Genomic DNA, 20013 nt, shown 5'->3' with positions numbered 1-20013 from the left:
AAGACAAGCTAAGCCACATTCAAAGCGTTGTCGCTTCACCGCAGCCTTCGCGCATGTTCGGTAGGGTAGTCGCGACTCCTGTTTCCTTGTTTCAAACAATGAAATTATTCCCACTGCAACAATGGGAAAAATTTCGGCTCTCGCGAACGGGCCTGCGCGGCCCAGCGGACGATACAAACGAGCCGGCGAGGCGCCCGACTGACGAACGAGCGAGAGACGGTGACGTACGGGCTCTTTCTCCAGGAACGGCCGGGCTGTTGTTTTCTGTTCGCGAAAACGCGCCGCGGACTCCACAGGCGCGCTGACGCCGCCGCAAAACCACCCGCACGCTCCCGGCCGGCCGCGGCGACCAGGCGGCACCTTCGGTAGCGAAGTGGTGCGGGGCGCTCGAGCCACCGCTTCTAACCGCTACTTAAGATACCGCTCAAAGCACACACGAAGTTTCTTGTGCGGTAAACGAGCTAACAATGTGGGCGAAAATGGTGCTATAAAAAATCATCCGCGCCGCGAGTGAAAGCGCCTATGAAATATCTGCCGGGGTGCTAAGCCTAAACATCTCCTGTGGAGCCAGCCAGCTGTCTCGAGCGCTTCGAAACTGCCGCCGTGAGGTGCACGCCTTCCCATTGGCGCCAGGCTCCTCCCACTGCAACGCGCGTCATTTTCTGACAGAGGCAAGGCGACCGCGAGCGCGGAATCGCCGAGGCGGGCGTTAAAATCGCGCGCGCAACGCCGACGCGCATGAATCACGTGCAAAAACGCTCCTGTAGTGAGCTTGGGCACCGCGAGTGAATAGACGAAAATCCAGAAATTACCGCTCGGCGTCATGGAGGTTAAGAACAAGCAGAAAAACGTCACGGATTTTTCCATGCGAAAGTAAGAAAAGAATTAAACGAAAACTTTTTTCAGTGCTCAATTTCTTGGTCTGTGTTAATTCATACGAATTTCGGATGATACGAATATTTTTCGCGGTCCCGCGATATTTGTATCATCGAGATTTTACTGTATAACTTTTTTACCGGAATGTCTCAGTGACACCTGACAGATATTCGAATTCGCTTCGAAAGTATTCGACCCCTAGGATTATTCGCTTCGAATTCGCTTCGAACTAAAATATCACTATTCGCACAAGCCTAGTAATTTATTACACTGTTTAAACAGCTGCGAGATTTCGGGCGTCCTAAGTTTATTAAGACGCGCGCGCAGCTGCTCAGAACATTGGACACCGGCAGTGAATTTGACAACATCGATTCATCTCCGCTGCTTCGTGCATGGACTTACCCCAGTTGTGCGACGTCATTTACGACGAAGAAACATCAGCGTACTCGCCGCCAGTTTAATCCATTTAACAAACTGCCTACTTTCCTTGTATGTCGGGGCGTTGTTGCGGCAGCGGACGCTTTCTTTTGATGCTGCTTGTATGGAGCAGCTTGGGGGGCTGTAGCCAACGGTAAAAACGACGGCACTGCATCGTTTGTGAGCGCGCACCTCTTCAACGAGGTGCGCGCACGTTGGCACAGGACCGAGGTAATTGGAGAATAATGGGAGAGGCCTTTGCCCTGCAGTGGGCGTAGATAGGCTGGTGATGACGATGATGATGATGACCTCTTCGACATTCAGTAGTACATCCCCTCAAAGCACCAAAAAGAACCCTTTCGCGCAACCACCCTCTCAGAAAAATGCTGAGCGCAAGTAGCATCATTTTCTGCTGGGGATGGCTGCAGAGCACGCATTCATTCGTTTAGGATCGCAGGTAACGTTAATTACTGTCACGTTTTCTTGTCATCCGTTGCAGTACGTACTCAATAAAACATTTGTACCCCATTTTTCCTTTGCGCAAGCATAAAAAGCGCAGCATAACATCTAATTTTTGTGAGCGCTCAACGGCTACCGCGGCACACATTCCCTTCGGTTTAGTGTTTTATACCTTCTTTTGATTGTTACCGACTCAAAACCCATGCTTAGAACACGTTGAAACACTGGGGCGAGCGCAAAGGCTTCCACACGGCTTTCTTCAAATTATCGTCTGCACCCCCGGCCGGCGGAACCAGCCAAGCTGTGCCGAGCAGAAATCGAGCCGACGACCGGTTACGGAAGCTGCCGAGAACGCCCAACAAGGAGCTGAAGGGATCCGAACACCTCCGAGTGGGCGGCGCTTGGGCAGCTTCTTTTCTCTGCCGCTGGCGGGCGCTGCAATCAACGGTCTCAGCGGCGCCAGTTTGGCGACTTTATCAAAACGAAGAGCACACGTTCATTTTGTAAGCTGTGTCCTCACCTAATAATATATCTTACACCGTGGGTGGAGCGAACTCTTCAAGTTACTCACTTGCATTTCAGACATGCAGACAGAAAAACAAAGATGGCCATCAGTACGACTCCATGTTTTTTGTACATCCTCTCGTGTAATTCTGTCATTTTGCCCTCATAGGAGAGCACAATTACGGAGTAGCAGACACCATTTCACCAAGCACTTGACGTGGCTGCAGAAATTGCAAGAAGGTGTATGCTGAAACACCTAAAAAAAAATCCCGGGCTATCTCCACTACAATGAAACCTGGTGAGGGGTGAAGCATGCAGTTTATAAGCATATTCTTGGCGCCTTGGCGTTTTTGCCAATGAAGCGATTCAGCGCGAGGTGGGAACGAATGTCCCGGTGTTGCGTTTGTAAGCGTTACGAAGCGTTCCAGCGCAAGGCCTAACCAAGTGCTTCGGTGTTGTGTCAGTACGCGTTTCAGAGCAAGGCGTGAACGAGTGTCCCGGTATTGTGTTAGTACGTGTTACCAAGCATTCCAGCGCAAGGCCTAGCCATGTGTCCTGGTGTTGTATTAGTACGCATTACGAAGCGTTCCAGAGCAAGGAATGAACATGTCTTGGTCTTGCATTAGTATGTGTTACAAAGCATTCGAGCACGAGGAGTGAACGAGTATCCCGGTGTGGCATTAATACGTGTTACGAAGCGTTCCAGAGCAAGGCGTGAACGAGTGTGCCAGGGTTGCGTTAGTACGCGTTACCAAGCGTTCCGGCGCGAGGCCTAACCGAGTGTCCCGGTGTTGCGTTACGAAGCGTTCCAGCGCGAGGCCTAACCGAGTGTCCCGGTGTTGTGTTAGTATGCGTTACGAAGCATTCCAGAGTAAAGCGTGAACGAGTGTCCCGGTGTTGCGTTAGTATGTGTTACAGAGCGTTCCAGAGCAAGGCGTGAACGAGTGTCCCGGTGTTGCGTTAGTATGTGTTAAAGAGCGTTCCAGCGCGAGGAGTGAACGAGTGTCCCGGTGTTGCGTTAGTACGCGTTACAAAGCGTTCCAGAGCAAAGCGGGAACAAGTATCTCAATGTTGCATTAGTATGCGCTACCAAGCGTTCCAGCGCGAGGACTAACCGAGTGCCCCGGTGTTGCGTTACGAAGCGTTCCAGCGCGAGGCCTAACCAAGTGTCCCGGTGTTGTGTTAGTATGCGTTACGAAGCGTTCCAGAGCAAGGCGTGAACGAGTGTCCCGGTGTTGCGTTAGTATGTGTTACAGAGCGTTCCAGCGCGAGGAGTGAACGAGTGTCCCAGTGTTGCGTTAGTACGCGATACGAAGCATTCCAGAGCAAGGTGCGAAAGAGTGGTGTTGCGTTATGCGTTACCAAACATTCCAGAGCAAGGCGTGAAAGAGTGGTGTTGCGTTACTACGCTTTACCAAGCATTCCAGAGCAAGGCATGAAAGAGTGGTGTTGCATTAGTACGCGTTACCAAGCATTCCTGTACAAGGCCTAACCAAGAGTCCCGGTGTTGTGTTAGTACGCGTTGTGAAGCGTTCCAGCGCAAGACCTAACCGTGTCCCGGTGTTGCATTAGTACGTGTTACAAAGCGTTCCAGCACGACGAGTGAACGAGTGTCCCATTGTTGCGTTAGTACGCGTTACCAGATTTCCCAGATCCAGAGCAAAGCAAAGCATGAACAAGTTCCAGAGCAAAGCATGAACAAGTGTCCTGGTGTTGTGTTAGTACGCATTACCAAACGTTCCAGCACGAGGCCTAACCGGGTGTCCCGGTGTTGCGTTACGAAGCGTTCCAGCGCAAGGCCTAACCAAATGTCCTCGTGTTGTGTTAGTACTCATTACGAAGAGTTCCAGAGCAAGGCGTGGAGTGTCCCGGTGTTGCGTTAATATGCCTTACCAAGCGTTCCAGTGCGAGGCCTAACCATTTGTCCCGGTGTTGTGTTAGTACACGTTACGAAGCATTCCAGAGTAAGGCGTGAAGGAGTGCCGCGGTGTGGCGTTAGTACACGTTACCATAGCCTCCTTTATACTTTCTGTGCCTGCGACGTCGCCGGGAGAACAATAGGAGGGCTCCGTCGCTCGAGTTGCGGAGAGCGGCCGCTCATTTTGGTGGGGGTGCCACTTACGTAGAGTGCCGGGGCCGCCGGCGCGCCGATGGCGAGCGCGCAGAAGTGCCGGCGTGCACCCGTTCGCACCGTTAGCTCTCTTGCTTGCAGGTTGCGTGCTTTCTAACAATATCTCTACTGGTGGAAATACAGGAAGTTGTACAGCCCTTATTCAAAGGGTTCAAGTGGTGCAAACGTAAGAGTAATATTTAATGAACACTTGTGTACACATGAACACTTAATGAACACCAACATCATGCGTAGCAGCACGACGTCTTCACAGACTGCGGTGGGCACTGTGCGGAGTTGGCTTACGATTACCACGACCCAAAAAAGTACTATGAAAAAAGGAAAATAAAATGCTTAAGTGCATATAAACGTGCTGTTACAAACAGCATCGCATTTTTTTTTTGTTGGAGAAGCCGTGACGCGCGTCTTTTTTTTTTTTTTGAGCGTGCGGCATGTTAAGTGAAACAAATGGAACAGGCAGGAAAGCATGTTAAGTTGAAATGGGGTGCAACCCAGTGGGCAGAAAACAAGATACTGATTGATTGATTGTAGGGTTTAACGCGCCGACGCAACGCAGGCAACGAGACACGATGAGGCGCGCTGTAGTGGAGGGCTCCGGATTAATTTTGACCACCTGGGGATCTTTAACGTGCGCCGAAATCTCGTACACACGGTCGTTTTTTGCTTTTCGCCTCCATCAGAAAAGCCGCCGGGAATCGAACCCGCAACATCGTGCTAAGCAGCGCAAAAGACCAGGCAATTAACTCATTCAGTGGAAACCAAAAAGCACAAACATTTTATTCTCAAGAACAAGAGACAATAAATAAAGGCTGCTTTTTAAAGCTTTACATACTTTCTGCAAAAAGGCTTTTTTGAAAATGATTTATACACGTCATTTTTGTCGGTGGCTGCACAGGTATAGTTCACAAGTAGTGCCTGAAAAATTTCAGGCAGATCAGCTGTGCCAGCTCCTTGTGGTGCAGCTGTTCACTGTGGGGGCAGCTGAGGAGGCCAGAATCAACAATGGCAAGTATAGCCGCTTCCTGAAGTGTCCTCAATGGCTTCTTCAGCTTCGGCTCGTCTTTCAGGGCAGTTTCTATGAACAGGCGTAGGACATGTCCAAGACATAGACGAGCTTCTCAGAAGGGTACAGCAGTCCGCCTCTGTCTTGGTTCCGTGAGTGGCTGATCAGACCGTGGCTCCGTAGTCAGCAAACAGCAGCTGTCGCACATAACATGTGCGACAGCTGTTCGCTGACAGCTGCCTAACCAACATCTAACTGGTCATTGGAACGCAGTGATCTCCGCAAAGTGCCGAACAGAGATTCTATGGGATCACTACTAGACTTCCTGGTGATGACAGGACTTCTTCCACATCCCTCCGGCGTCCGAAACGAAAGAACCATGCACTAAAGGGTGCAGGTACTCAACTTTGCACGTGGAGGAGAAACAACGTGCGATTCTCCAAGAAAAGAACTCTGTGCGGGAGCAGCACGCCAGCCCGCTCGGAGCGGCTAGTGCGGGAACAGAGATCGGCGGCGGCAGCGGGGCAGCGGCGGCGCGGCGCCAGCCCTACGTGACTAGCGCCGCCCCTCGGCGGCCACTGGCAGTCGGCGAGCGGACCGCCGACGGTCACTGGCGGCGCACGTCGCAGGCACAGAAAGTATAAAGGAGGCTATGGCGTTACTAAGCGTTCCAGTGCGAGGGCTAACCGAGAGTCCTGGTATTGCGTTAGGGTGCGTTATGAAGCGTTCCAGCGCAAGGCCTAACCAAATGTCCCCGTGTGGTGTTAGTTGTGTAGTACGCGTTACGAAGCGTTCCAAAGCAAGGCGTGAACGAGTGTCTCGGTGTTGCGTTAGTACCCCTTACGAAGCGTTCCAGCGCGAGGCATGATGAACGAGTGTCCCGGTGTGGCGTTAGTATGCGTTACTAAGCGTTCCAGTGCGAGGGCTAACCGAGTGTCCCGGTATTTTACGTTAGTGTGCGTTATGAAGCGTTCCAACGCAAGGCCTAACCAAGTGTCCCCGTGTGGTGTTAGTTGTGTAGTACGCATTACGAAGCGTTCCAAAGCAATGCGTGAATGAGTGTCCCGGTGTTGCGTTAGTACCCGCTACGAAGCGTTCCAGCGCGAGGCATGATGAACGAGTGTCCCGGTGTGGCGTTAGTATGCGTTACTAAGCGTTCCAGTGCGAGGGCTAACCGAGTGTCCCGGTATTTTACGTTATTGTGCGTTATGAAGCGTTCCAGCGCAAGGCCTAACCAAGTGTCCCCGTGTGGTGTTAGTTGTGTAGTACACGTTACGAAGCGTTCCAAAGCAATGCGTGAACGAGTGTCCCGGTGTTGCGTTAGTACCCGTTACGAAGCGTTCCAGCGCGAGGCATGATGAACGAGTGTCCCGGTGTGGCGTTAGTATGCGTTACTAAGCGTTCCAGTGCGAGGGCTAACCGAGTGTCCCGGTATTTTACGTTAGTGTGCGTTATGAAGCGTTCCAGCGCAAGGCCTAACCAAGTGTCCCCCCCCGTGTGGTGTTAGTTGTGTAGTACACGTTACGAAGCGTTCCAAAGCAATGCATGAACGAGTGTCCCGGTGTTGCGTTAGTACCCGTTACGAAGCGTTCCAGCGCGAGGCATGATGAACGAGTGTCCCGGTGTGGCGTTAGTATGCGTTACTAAGCGTTCCAGTGCGAGGGCTAACCGAGTGTCCCGGTATTGGTATTTTACGTTAGTGTGCGTTATGAAGCGTTCCAGCGCAAGGCCTAACCAAGTGTCCCCGTGTGGTGTTAGTTGTGTAGTACGCGTTGCGAAGCGTTCCAAAGCAATGCGTGAACGAGTGTCCCGGTGTTGCGTTACTACCCGTTACGAAGCGTTCCAGAGCGAGGCATGAACAAGTGTCCCGGTGTTGCGTTTGTACGCGTTACTAAGCGTTCCAGTGCGAGGGCTAACCGAGTGTCCCGGTATTGCGTTAGTGCAGTCTTAGGCAGAAACTAGTTACTAGTAACGCGTTACCGGTAACTAGTTACTTTTTTCAGTAACTTGTAACTGTAACTAGTTACTTTTAAGTTAGAGGAACTTGTAACTGTAACACTGTTACTTTTTTGTGGAGTAACTGTAACGACAAATATCGTTACAGTTACTTTATTTCTATAAAATATTATTCAACGGCAACACTCATTAACCACCGATGTACAGTGTGCGCGTTTCACGTTTTCGGCCTTTCTTCCGCAGAACCTTCGTCTACTTCATTTATGCCAGCTCACTCCCTTCTCATTGGTGAAAAACATCTGGACTAGAAATGTTTAGGCGTGCACGTGTGCGTGGTGTCCCACGTGGTCGAATAAGGGCTCGAAGTTTCTAAGTCTTAGCTGCAGTATTTCCTCAGCAGTGCGACATTGCTCTCACCCAGGCCATAAATAACGGTGCGACACGCGCCTAAGCGCACGTGGATGCATTTTCGCCACATCTGGAGTGCAGTAAAAGTGTTTGACACAAAGGCGAACAGGAAAACACACACCCACAAACGCCGCACAACGCACTGAAACCTTTTCACTTTCGTGGAAGCCTGGAAAACTCCGGTCAGGGCGTCGCTTTCTCATTAGCGACGTGCAGCCCCGTTTGCAGGGTCATAAAACGCCGCGGGGAGTCTCTCGGTGGCCTCACGCTCGTCCAGCCCTGTGCGCACTGTAGAATGTCCGATTCACAAGTCGCAGTTGCTTGCGACCATTGTTCGCTTTAGAGACCCCTGGCCGTATTTGGGACCACGCGTTTGGAACCCCTGGTCTAGAGGCTTCATCGAGCTGTACCAAGTGCTCGAAAGAGGTCTAGGAAGTAATAAATTTCATGCCCCTCCACACATACGACGGCCCCAACGATGATGGCCCCCGAGTGCCCTCACACCAGCCAGCATCTTGGCCGGCAGACGTCTAACCACACTGCCACTGCACGAAGAAATGTTCTTGGGAAGTCTCGCGACTTATTTTCGAGAGCTGTGGCCGAAACAAAAACAGTAGCTAGAGCTGCTTTTGAATGTTGGGTGCAAAGAATACTTGGGCGAGCTTCGTTCGGCCTACGCCTCAAAGCAAACGAAGAGAGTGGTTCCTGGGATCGGCGACATGAGTGCTGTGGAAGGAAGGCTGGGGTTCTGAGAGCAGTTTTTTTCTGGTCGAGACGGCAAAATCCGCCTTTGTGAGGACGGGGGGGGGGGGGGGGGGGGGAGGAAAGGGAGGGGAAGAGGGAAAACAGTAAAGCGATGGTAGTGGCTCCGGGTTGGGGCGGGAGGACGACTCCGAGGGCCCACGGACAAACGTCGCTTCGGCAATGGCTCAAATTGGTCTCCGTCGCCGACCACAAGTACGAAATAAAAAGTTAACGAAGCACTATTTTTTTAGTATCTTTCAAAAATACCTCGAAAACCGATGTACTCCCACATTCGTTTCCCCTTTCCTACAAGGGCCTTCCGTCGATCTGCCACCTCCGCCGCCTTTTTCCCATTCTCTCTCACTACGCAGGGCGCTCAAGAGACAGCACTGTAGGCGAAAATAAATTAAGTTGACATTGAAAGATTGTTTCGACTGTGTTGTCCTCCAGCTCGGTATAGTTTAAGTTCGGCCTTTCTGATTCCAACTTTGAAAAACAACTAATTATATGCTACAATGATGTTTGCAAATAGATTTCTTGCAGTCAGAGTGCAGAAACAAAAAAAAAAGTTCCTTGTGATGGATAGCCAAACTTCCGTAATAAAAAAAATAAGGCGTACACAACGATTGTTTGTTTGGGCATGAGAGTGCATCATTTTAGGTTCCCCTCATTTACAGCTTTAATACGTGTAATTTTTACTACCTGCATGCCTTCGTACGTTTCTATTAAATAAGCCAAATCTTTTTAGCTATTACTTAGTTTTATACAGTAACGGAAAAGTAGCGACGTTACTTTTTTGCAGTAACTGTAACTAGTTACTTTTGGAAAATTTGTAACTGTAACTGTAACAGAGTTACTTTTTTGGGTTAGGTAACTGTAACTGTAACACTGTTACTTTTTTTTGGTAACGTGACCATGACTGCGTTAGTGTGCGTTATGAAGCGTTCCAGCGCAAGGCCTCACCAAATGTCCCCATGTGGTGTCAGTTGTGTAGTACGCGTAACGAAGCGTTCCAAAGCAAGGCGTGAACGAGTGTCCCGGTGTTGCGTTAGTACCCGTTACGAAGCGTTCCAGCGCGAGGCGTGAACTGTGACAACATGAGACGGCGGTGAAGCCGAAGCTCAGTTTCCATCTCTGGAAGAAATGGGATGGTTTGACAAGTTCCATTTCAAAATGCACAATTCTGGATGGTTCTCTGGAAGAAATATGGCGGTTTGAAATTATTGGAAGCACCAATTGGTCCCCACATGATGTACAGTTAAACGTGGATGTAACGAACCTCTACGTAACGAATTCCTGAATTTAACGAAGGTTTCGATTCCCCATTGCTACGTACTCCCATTGAAGCCCATGTGTTTGCGACCTCTACGTAACAAAAAGTCGCGGCGGTTTACCTTGATGTAACAGAGTCGCCGAGCTGATCAGTCATTGTTTTTTGCACTTTTACTCAACAATCGACCTGAGAAATGAACTAATTTAACAAATCCTAGCACTACCCTAAGGAGCCAGCAGCAATAAAAACATCTGGAATCGCCTTGGCACAAAATTCTTCATGATGATGATGATGATGATGATGATGAACAGAGGGGCTCGCATGATTTCGTGGCTAACGTAACAGTGAGTTCTGCTTTTGCTTGTGTAGCGCGACACCACACCAGCTAGCAAGAGTAACTACCCTTCACATTTCTTTTCCACATGGCAATGTACCTTGCGTTTCCTCGTGCGAGTGCGGTTTTGGTTCCAGAACTGTCTTGAGGTGCTAGGCCGTCCTGCCGGCATACAGTCATGAGTCTACATTCTATCTGTGGTATCGGTTCGTCGGTGATGAGTGCTGCCGTCGGAAAACGAAAAGTTGTCACTTCTCAAGCAAAACGCACAATTTTAAATGCAATCCCCACTGGCGAGAAAGAAGAATGTTGCTGCCTTGTTGCAGCTAGCACCCTGTCAACAATTTTGAGTGTGGTAAAGAGCATCAAGTTCGCAAAAAAGCACCCTTTCAGCATAAGTTTGGTTCTTGTAACGCGTTAAAGGCACCGGAAAGTGTCAAACGGCAGAAGTGATACTTAAAGGGACACTGAAGTGAATTTGTCAAGATCCCGTTTTTGCTTGCACTGCGTAGACTGGGTCAAATTAACACACTTTTCATCGTTTATCCGGTTGATAAGTCGGTAATTATTTTATAAAGCCCGAAAGAAGAAAAACTACCATGCGCGGTCTGCGGCGGCCGCACCAACTAAAGGCTGCGATGTCGGGAGGAGGTGCACCATGATTGGACGATGTCCAAAATTAGCATTCAAACAAGTTTCGGTTTCGGTTCTGTAAAACAACATGCTTGACATCTGATGTGATCGTTCAATGGGCATTCTCGATAACTCAATAATCGCCATACCGTGCTTCTGCCATGTTGCCGGCTGTAAAATGCCTAAGATAAGCCTCCCAGGACGGCTTGGAATCGTAGCGATCACTAGCCGAGGCCTACGCAGTGGATGAATGCCCTCCGCGTCACCGCAGACACTCAAATTCCATGCGCTTTTCCCGCATATTTGGAGCCTGCCTCACTCATGTCTGTATCGTAAAAAGTGTGTTCACACCAGGCCAAGGGTCTGCTGATTCTTGCCTGTGCCCACTGCCGACAAGCAGTCGGTGCTTATGGCAACACCACGCCAACGAGAACTCGCCAGTGTGTCTGTCAGTCTACGCGCGTTCTGCAAACCTGCTCGTGGAGCAGTGCACGTTACGGCGAAAAATGATGAACTCTGTATAGAAAACATAGGCCGAAAACAAAAAAAATCAACTCGCAAAAAAAAAAAGGATTGTAACCTCAAGGATTCGAACTTGCGGCTGGCAAAACAAAATACCTAGCGCTCCAGACCACTCAGCCACGGGCCAGCACCGCCGGTCATGCAAATACGAGGTATATAATGTATAACCAGTTTACACTTACATTTAGTTTTAGCGTTTTAAGCTGCTTAGGTGACTATTTGTTGTATAGCGCTCTTGCAGCAAGCATCCCCCAAATTTCCACAATATCTCACGTCTAGCAATGGCATTTTTTAAACGGAAAAGCGTTCGCAGATGTGTGGTTGTGCTGCTGACTGCTGTGCTTCGCAGATGTGTGGTTGTGCTGCTGACTGCTGTGCTTGTTCGCCCAGCACATAAAAAGTGCTTCCTGCACCCTAGTTTTACGCTGTACGGTAAAAGTATCAGTTGATTTTATTTCCTTAGTACCTATATTGACTTCGCTGACTCTTCTCCCACATTCAAGTGTCCTTAGATTTTCCTACTAGTGTACCAGTCAGTGAAGCGTCGCATGTGCGCTTGTGCAGCGTTTGTGTGGAGTGACCTGAACAAACAAAGTAAAGAAAGGCACATTCTTGCATTCACAAACGTGTCGTGGCTTAGTTTCAACTGAGTGAACGAATTGCAACGACCCGCCAGCGGCCGGCGGACTAAACGCTGGGCCGACTGACTCTGTCGGAAGGTCAGCGAGCCGTGCAGTAGCGCAGCCAAGCCAAGTCATCTCCTCCTGACGTCACACGAAAATGCCACAGAAAATGGGCGAGGATGCCAAGAGGAGGACAGCAGCATTTTCGAATTGATTTTTCCGCTAAATAAATTTGCGTAAACGCGCTCAGAGTGGTCGAAACAGGGCCTATGGACTTCGGACTACAATTTGCGCGAGTAATCCCGCAATGTTTACAAATCACTTCAGTGTCCCTTTAAGTTATGTTTGCTAATACAGGAGTAGGTGAACTTGCTTCCTTGGAGCGCCGTGTAGTGCCTAAGCCCGTGCAAAAGCAGGAGGCGCAACTCGCGCAGTTTTTTGCTGTAAATAAATCCAAGAACGTTGAGTTCATCTTCACCGATTTCTAGCATTTAGGCTTTGTTTCTGCTTCAGACCCGCGAGCCTTAACTCAAAATCTGCATGTAACGGAAACCTGGATGTAACGAAAAATTGCAAACTTTTGTCAACTTCATTACATCCACGTTTACCTGTAACAATGTCCGACTTTGTATTTACGGCGTGCATAAGATTTTGGCCAAACATGCTATGCAAAGAACTCCACATGGAGTTGGAAATGAAACTCAGTAGAGGATGCTTGTTTGCCTTCTCTGTCAGCTTATCATCACTCATCTGTCAGAACTTTCATTGGCGGTTTATTATAATCTTTTGTTTCACTATGGTAGCGCTGCTTGGAGGAATAAGGTGCGATGCACTACAATCATGCCCAGCACGCTTTCACCAAGCCGCTGTCGCACGATGAAAAGAGATCAGCAGTGTGAGCCTCCTACATTGCAACGCCACCTAATGTTTTCGAAAAGAAGCAATATGAAGCCTGTAGGAGACTGTCAGAATAGAAAGTTCTACTAACAAGCGACACTCTACGTCCGGAAATACCCTCGTATGGAAACGAAACTGGCTGGTGTGGGAAACCCGGAGTCCTGGTGCATTCCCCATTCCTCGCAGCCCGCGGCCGAAGCAAGAGGGGAAGGTTCCCTCTCTTTTTGGCGGCCGCCCGTCGAGGCACAGGCGAGATACAGAGGCGGCTTGAAGTCGGTTAACTGTGTAATAGCGCCAAACATGAATTTTGCAACGCAAGAACGAAACTGAAACTGCTGGAAACTGGCTGAAAATGCCAGGTCCACTTGTTAGACATGCGGGGGTCCTTTAAAAATAAGCTTTGGCAGAATAAAGCTACCCGTTCTCTGAACCAAAGCTTTCATTTTCAAGCAAATAGCACCTCTCCACGCAATCTGATTACAACGCTGCCAACGTCATTGGATATTTGACTTGCTGCGAGCCTCTTGATCAATGGAGTGGCGCGCCTCTTTGTTAAGTGCAGCAGCTACGCCCCCTTTTGCAACACCACACGCACCTCAGCTAGCAAAAAAACGCCGCCGAAAATCTCAATGTCACCAGAACAAGAAAATTTAAACTGATTCTAAAAGTGCAGTGCCTAGACTGAGCGCTGGGGTACGTTAGGTGCACAAAAAACGACTACTGTCGACATTGGCATCACCTGTGATCGATTTGAAAAGGCATGGCAACAAAAGAGTTAAAGCCAGCCCTACTCAAGAAATGCTTCGAAGGACTTCAGTTTGGTGTAATGCATTTCCATAACCACGTTTTAATTACTGCCACGCCTACATCTCAGTTGCTCCACAAAAGGTGTAAGTTAAAAAAAAAGCACAGGTGGGCAGAATCGGAAAGAAGTGCGCCTATTGGGGGAGTAAGAATCACCGGGCCCATTTTACCCTCCTTCTCGTGCATCACACTGAGCCTAAGCAACTTACTCCATTTGTGAAATTATTGGAACAGAAGGGATAATCACACAGCAGGAGGCGACGAGTAGAAGTAAGAGGCTGCACCCAGTGCTGCACTGGTGTACCACTGGTGCGCCACTTGCCTGAGCATCAGTGCGCGGCGGTACAGCAGCCACGGGCTGGCAGCGCGGTGCTCCGCCCCCTGGTCGTCCCCAGGGGTTCCAGTCCTGCATTTCGGCTGAACAAGAGAGAGGAGAGGCACAATGCCACCAAATGCTCATTTACACTTTGCTTGTTAAATTACAGTACACACCCAATAAGAAGTTTGAGCCCTCTCACCGACTTCGCGGCTCAAACCATACAACCTTCCTTCCCGCTCACTATCTCCCCCTGCATACTCCCAAACCAATCAGGGTTCTACATTCCACTTCCTTCTTTCTTCTCTCCTGGGGGCCTACCCCTATATAAAGTGCTAGCCAGGCGAGGGCTTGCCCTGACGAAGACAAATCTCCTTGCTGAAAAGTTGGCAACAATTCTTCCTTCCAAAAATTCTTTATCTGTTTCAATGAGCTACCGCATCCTCCCCTTTGCTTTCCTTGGTATTCTTGACCGCCATTCCTTATTTCTGTATTTGTGTGTGTGTGTGTATATATATATATATATACATATATATATATACACACACACACACACACACACATATATATATAGTTGTGAGTGAGCACTTGTGTTTGTTGTCTTTATGTTGTTTTTGTTGAGTAGGGCTCTAATTTTTACCAAATTACAAAAACTAGGCATACACCAATTGCTTTAAAGTTGGCTTCACCTCTAAACACAAACGCATTGCTGGGAAGACATGTCTTTCAGGGGCGATATAAGACATACTAAAATATGGAGGTCCTAGAGCCTGTTTCGATATTTTAACATGAGGGTGTTTTATGCCCGGGTACACCAAGATCTCAATGACATCATATCTGTCACGGAAGTGATGCCCCAGAAAAACTGCCATTGACGCAGCGTTGCCCGAATTCGAGCCCACGAACTCTCTCGCCCCTCGCCGCAACGGGAGGTACGAGGCGCTCTGCCAACTGCGCTGCGAACAGAGACGTGAGCAGCTCTACAAATGTGCCTTACATCCTTCCCTATGCCTCATTCAGACGGTGCTGCCGTCTAAGAGAGGCGGAGCGAAGTAGCGCATGACGCTAATGAGCGCCGACAGTTGGCGCATTGATGGCAGCGCCTTCGTGTACGGGGAACGCGCGTGAAATTGAGGCCCCCTCCGCTCTCGCGCTGTTCCCATGACCGTTATGTGTTTCAAGCTGCTGTTTCTGTGCATGTCATTTCTGGTTTTGTTGTCCCGGAATAAACCAGTAATTTTTTTCGTTTCTTGCGTGTCGGCGTCACTTCCTCTGGCGGGGTCAGGCTCGCAAACCCTTCGCACATGGAGGAGGTTCCTTTAACTTTCAACTGCTCCCGTGAAGGCCCCTTTCACTTTCGTGTTTTACCAATTCCTATGAAAGAGGTATCAACCACAATTCTTTTTATAAATGTTTCCATACACTGATCACAAGCTGCTGCTGCTGCTGGCAGTGGCGCGAGACCCTGGGATCCTAACCATATACATGGTCTCACTTATTTGCCCGTCCCGGGCAGCTCTGAGGACTTCCTGGGGAGCCCAAAACAAATAAAATGCGGAGCTGCTGAAAACTGCTCTGAGCAGGCATACAAGAGAGACCTGCAGCGTCACTGGAAAAGTCCGTGGTTCCTTCCATAACAGCTGGCCCAAAACGGCCCCTGACAGAGCCCTCGCTCACCTCTTTCCCTCTCCCACTGCAGCTGCTTCTGGGCCAGCTTGGAGAAGGGGCGGCTCGGGGGGCCTGTTCCGAGGTCCGGGTGGGAGTTGGACAGCCGCCGGGGGAAGCCCGTCAGGGACGACTCGCTCGACTGCTGGGCGTCACGCACGGCCACCGTGCTGTTGCGTCGCACCCAGCTGGGAAGGCTGCGTGCGTCACACGGCCACAAGTCCACCTCATGTACGCCCCACTACACTCGGGCACAACTCACGAACGACAACGGAAGTTGCCCCTGCGCGTTTCATCATCACTGCAGCCTGTGCCGATAAATTACTGGATTGATTGATTGATTGTAGGGTTTAATGCGCCGACGCGGAGGGCTCCGGATTAACTTTGACAACCTGGGGATCTTTAATGTGCGCCGAAATCTCATGCGCGCAGGCGTTCTTGCTTTTTGCCTCCACCAGAAAAGCGGCCCCGGCGGCCGGGAATCGAACCCGCGACGACGTGCTCAGCAGCACAACGCCTTAGCCACTGAGCCACCGCGGCGGGTTGACAAATTACTGCAGCAACAACAAACAAAGAAGGCGAGAAAAATCAGACGATGTCACGTATCAAGCGCAGCGTCCTTTCAAAATGCGCATGCGCGTTTACATTACGGGTCCGTCACTTCTGCAGAGTGATACACAACATGGCCTACTGCCGTTATTAACTAGTACCCAAGTACAGCTCGTGCCAAGTACAGCTTGTACCTTGGCACAAATGTCCGACTGCCAAAATAATGGTCAAAGGGCACCACATACGACGCACACCAAAATATTTTATAGCCCGCAAAGCGATACCAACACTTAAATGCTCAAAATAGTAAAAAAATTTCTTCGAAGCAAGGCACAATTTTCACTCGTGGCTAAACTGTAGAATTTCCAGCACTGTCGCCCTAGAAAGAGAGCAGAACAGGGACCTGACTCAAGTGTCTTCAGAGTCAAATTTTTCACCTAACCTGGACGAATAATTTCCTTCTTGTCCAAAAACCAAACACCTTATACGAGCACCATGAAAAAAAATTGTAACCCTTTCGTGCCAAGTTATTTGACCATCGTAACCGCGAAAAACCTGATGTAGTTCCCCTGAAAACTATTCCAGTGCTTGGGTTTCTAAAGAGTTCTCCACAATGGTGTGCACGGTCCTTGGAATGATTACGCGTGAACTTAAGCCATCACTGCTTTGTCGCTGCATTAAATTTTGCACTGTCAAGTTCACTCAATTGCAATGCATTCTTTCTTTGAACAGCCGAAGCATTTACAAAGCCAGCTCCAGCTCCCTTTGTAGGACACATTAATGTATATATACGTCTAAGAAAGTGACAAGATGCAGAGCAGCTTTTATAACCCCCCCCCCCCCCCAACCTTGTTACACCCCTTCTCCTCCCTGCCCCCTCACTTTGTCAATGACTTTACAACACGTGAGGGGAGACGAAACAGAAACAGAAGGTCACACCCTCGGGTGACAAAGGTCCTGCTGTGACAAGAAAACCAGCCATTTACTCTCCTCAAAGAGAAGTGCACTTGCAAAAGGCCCCATCACAGTTTCATGTGCCAGAAGGGAAGGGGGTAGATAATCACTAATTCAGGCACATGTGGGGGCTCACGTGGCCGCAAGGAGAGAGCACCCACGCGCTTCCAAGTAGGCCCACGTGTCAAGCCAGACTTCCAAACAGCCTTTATAAGAAGTGAGGAAAAGCGTCGGCTCACCAGTCATCCCCCGAGATGGGCAGTTTGTTCAGTGCAGCAGTGATAGTTGGCACAGCAGCAGCGGTGGGCGCGGTCTCCGAAGTCTCTGAGAAAAGAAGTCGCAAGCGGTCACTCGGAGAAATTATCCCCAAAATATAACTCCGCGTAAAATCACATGCCCATACTGCCAGAAACTACATTTGCAAAAAAAGAAAAAGAAGTAAACAGTGATGTGCACAATGTTGCGCAGTGGAGCTGTTAGAAGTTATGACGCCACTCCGATCTTGCTTACTTCCTTTTATTATTTATTATTTTTCTTATTTCAATTTTTATTGTCATTATTATTACTCATTTGCACTTCAGTGCACTTCTTGTTAGTTAATCAGCTCAGTGAAGCCTGGAAAAACTAGTTACATCCTAGCAGACGTACACAGGACTGTCCATTTCATGGTGGCATTGGATACAGCTGGAATGGCGTAGAAAAAGGGGCTTCACATTATTCGCAATAAAACCATGACTGGCAATGATCCATGATGAGGGTCGAGATAAAACTTTCCACTTTCGTATAGTCACTGCAGCAGCCCAACCCCGTATAATTTAAGTGATTGGTAATGCGGTCTTCTAGGCAAGTTGGTATCGTACTGCTGACGAGTAAAGCGCAAAAAATTACACAAGGGGTGAAGAAGGACCACAGAGACAAGTGTGTCACAAACAGAGACAATTTGTTCTGAGACAGCTCCGGTACAACTCAAGCTACATCAGTTTTCTGCAACCATGCTCCTCCCATACAAGCCCACGCATTGACAGCACACAAGAATTCCCAGTTATTCACAACTACACGGCAAACTAATTATAATTAGGACCAGTAAACGAAACTCGGCATAATGAAACTTGGAACTGAACTTAAACAATGGATTTTTCTACACTGCTAAGTGGTATGATTTTTTTCGCAGCTATGTTCACTAGATTAAGTGCTACAGAAACTGATTTATAGTATCCCCTTTGTGTCGGGGGATGACGCGTGTCATTTCCCCGAAGCAGCGAAGGCATCTATGTTGTCCGTCTCTTTGAAATTTAGCGCTGCTATTAGCGGCAGGCTCACATTGAATTCTGTCTGTTACAGGTGGTAGTTCTACCTCTCCCCCCCCCCCCCCACCCTCTGCATTTCCTCCACCAGCATTCCGGCCTTCGTTTAGCCTCCTCTACAGCCTTGAAGTTTACTTTCTCTGTACTGCCTACAAATATTTCCCTCAGGAAAATTTGGACGGACACAAGTGCATTCCAAACTACTGTGCCCAACGGTTTTTCTTCTTTCTACAAACCACACTCGGGTCTAACTTCCCCACAAAGCCCTTTATTCTCTGGCAACCTGCTCGAGCCTCTAGGGCGATGATGATGATGATGATGATGATGATGACAATAATTGATAGTGGTATCCCCTTTGTAATGGGGTGGTGACATCTTACCAAAAAAACTAAAAAGAAACTGATGTACCTAAGTTTTACACTCTTCGTTTAATACTAGCGCTGCTCTTAGGGCAGGCACGAAAAACTTAGTAGGCACAAAATACTTACCTATTTTTTTCTGTTACCAGGCATTTGTGAGAAAGTTGGCTTTGCCGCTAAGCGTTTTTAGTGTGCAAACGCTGGGCACGACTGAACACAGCTTTGCTGTAAAAAACCGCCTACTTCTCCGGAATGTCCCTAACCGTAACTAAAAAGCAAGCACTTATGAGACTGCTGGAGAGCCACATGAAAACTGAAACTGTAAGAGTCTGGCAAGACGTATGGACCTGCAACGCTGACCAATCGCCTCGTTGGCTCTGCCTACTCTGACGTTCAGTCACTGCTCCCTCTATCCTTAAAGGAGCCATGAAGATAAAACACAAGTTTGGTTCATTCGAAAGATTGCCTCTTTAGAATCATACTGACACCACTTTTAACGCAAACTTCGCTCAAATCAGCTACATAATTACGAAAAAAGGGAATGGCCATGCGACCCACTAGCTCATTTCCCGCAACAGAACCTATGATGTCATACCAGCCAGCTCTGCGATTGGCGGAGGCTGGCAAAAGCAAATGCAAATTAGGTAGAGCTTATAAGCTTGCTGAATGAGCTATTTGCGCTGAAATTTAGGGCACATTATTTTTAAAGCAGTAATAATGGTGGGACAAACAGTGTGAAGTTAAAGGAGCCATGAAGAGAAAACACAAGTTTGGTTCATTCAAAAGATTGTCTCGTTAGAATCATACTGACACCACTTTTAACGTAAACTTCGCTCAAATAAGCTACATAATTAGGAAAAACGGGAATGGTCATGCGACCCACCAGCTCATTTCCCGCAACAGAACCTGTGATGTCACATGGGCTAAGCTCTGCGATTGGCGGAGGCTGGCAGAAGCAGACGCAAATTAGGTAGAGCTTACAAACTAGACGAACGAGCGATTTGCGCTTAAATTTAGGGCACATTCTTTACAAAGCAATAGGAATGATGGGACAAACAGTGGAAGTTACGAAAGCACATGTAAACATAGAAGTACTGATGCGTTCTGCTGTTCGTACTGCGCACAGCATGCTTTGGTTTAGCTGCACAGCACTATGGGGCTTGGGGTTGTCTCAGACGACACTGGCCGATTGACGCAAGCAACCATTTGTCGAGCGAGCACTGTTTCAGGGAACGAATATTTTCTCCCAGAACAAAAATAAGCCAGGTTTAAATGCGGGCAA

The 20013-nt window shown here is 48.8% G+C and overlaps 1 protein-coding gene across 1 annotated transcript in view; it reads right to left on the bottom strand.

The window, feature by feature from the left end:
* Positions 1 to 20013, bottom strand: part of LOC144153573 (uncharacterized) — an 83799-nt gene that overhangs the window by 60901 nt on the left and 2885 nt on the right. Inside the window, exons 3-5 of the mRNA XM_077685193.1 lie at positions 17308 to 17392; positions 15578 to 15762; positions 13907 to 14001 (exon numbers count right to left, since the gene is read on the bottom strand). Of these exons, the coding sequence (XP_077541319.1) occupies positions 13907 to 14001; positions 15578 to 15762; positions 17308 to 17392 (365 nt within the window). The remainder of the gene's footprint in view (positions 1 to 13906; positions 14002 to 15577; positions 15763 to 17307; positions 17393 to 20013) is intronic.

This window comes from Haemaphysalis longicornis, unplaced genomic scaffold (genome assembly GCF_048455015.1).
Source record: "Haemaphysalis longicornis isolate Haplotype H1 unplaced genomic scaffold, Haemaphysalis longicornis Haplotype H1 scaffold_9, whole genome shotgun sequence".
Lineage (NCBI taxonomy): Eukaryota > Metazoa > Arthropoda > Arachnida > Ixodida > Ixodidae > Haemaphysalis > Haemaphysalis longicornis.
The sequence above is the reverse complement of the archived record's forward strand: the minus strand, read 5'-3'. Positions and strand labels throughout refer to the sequence as shown.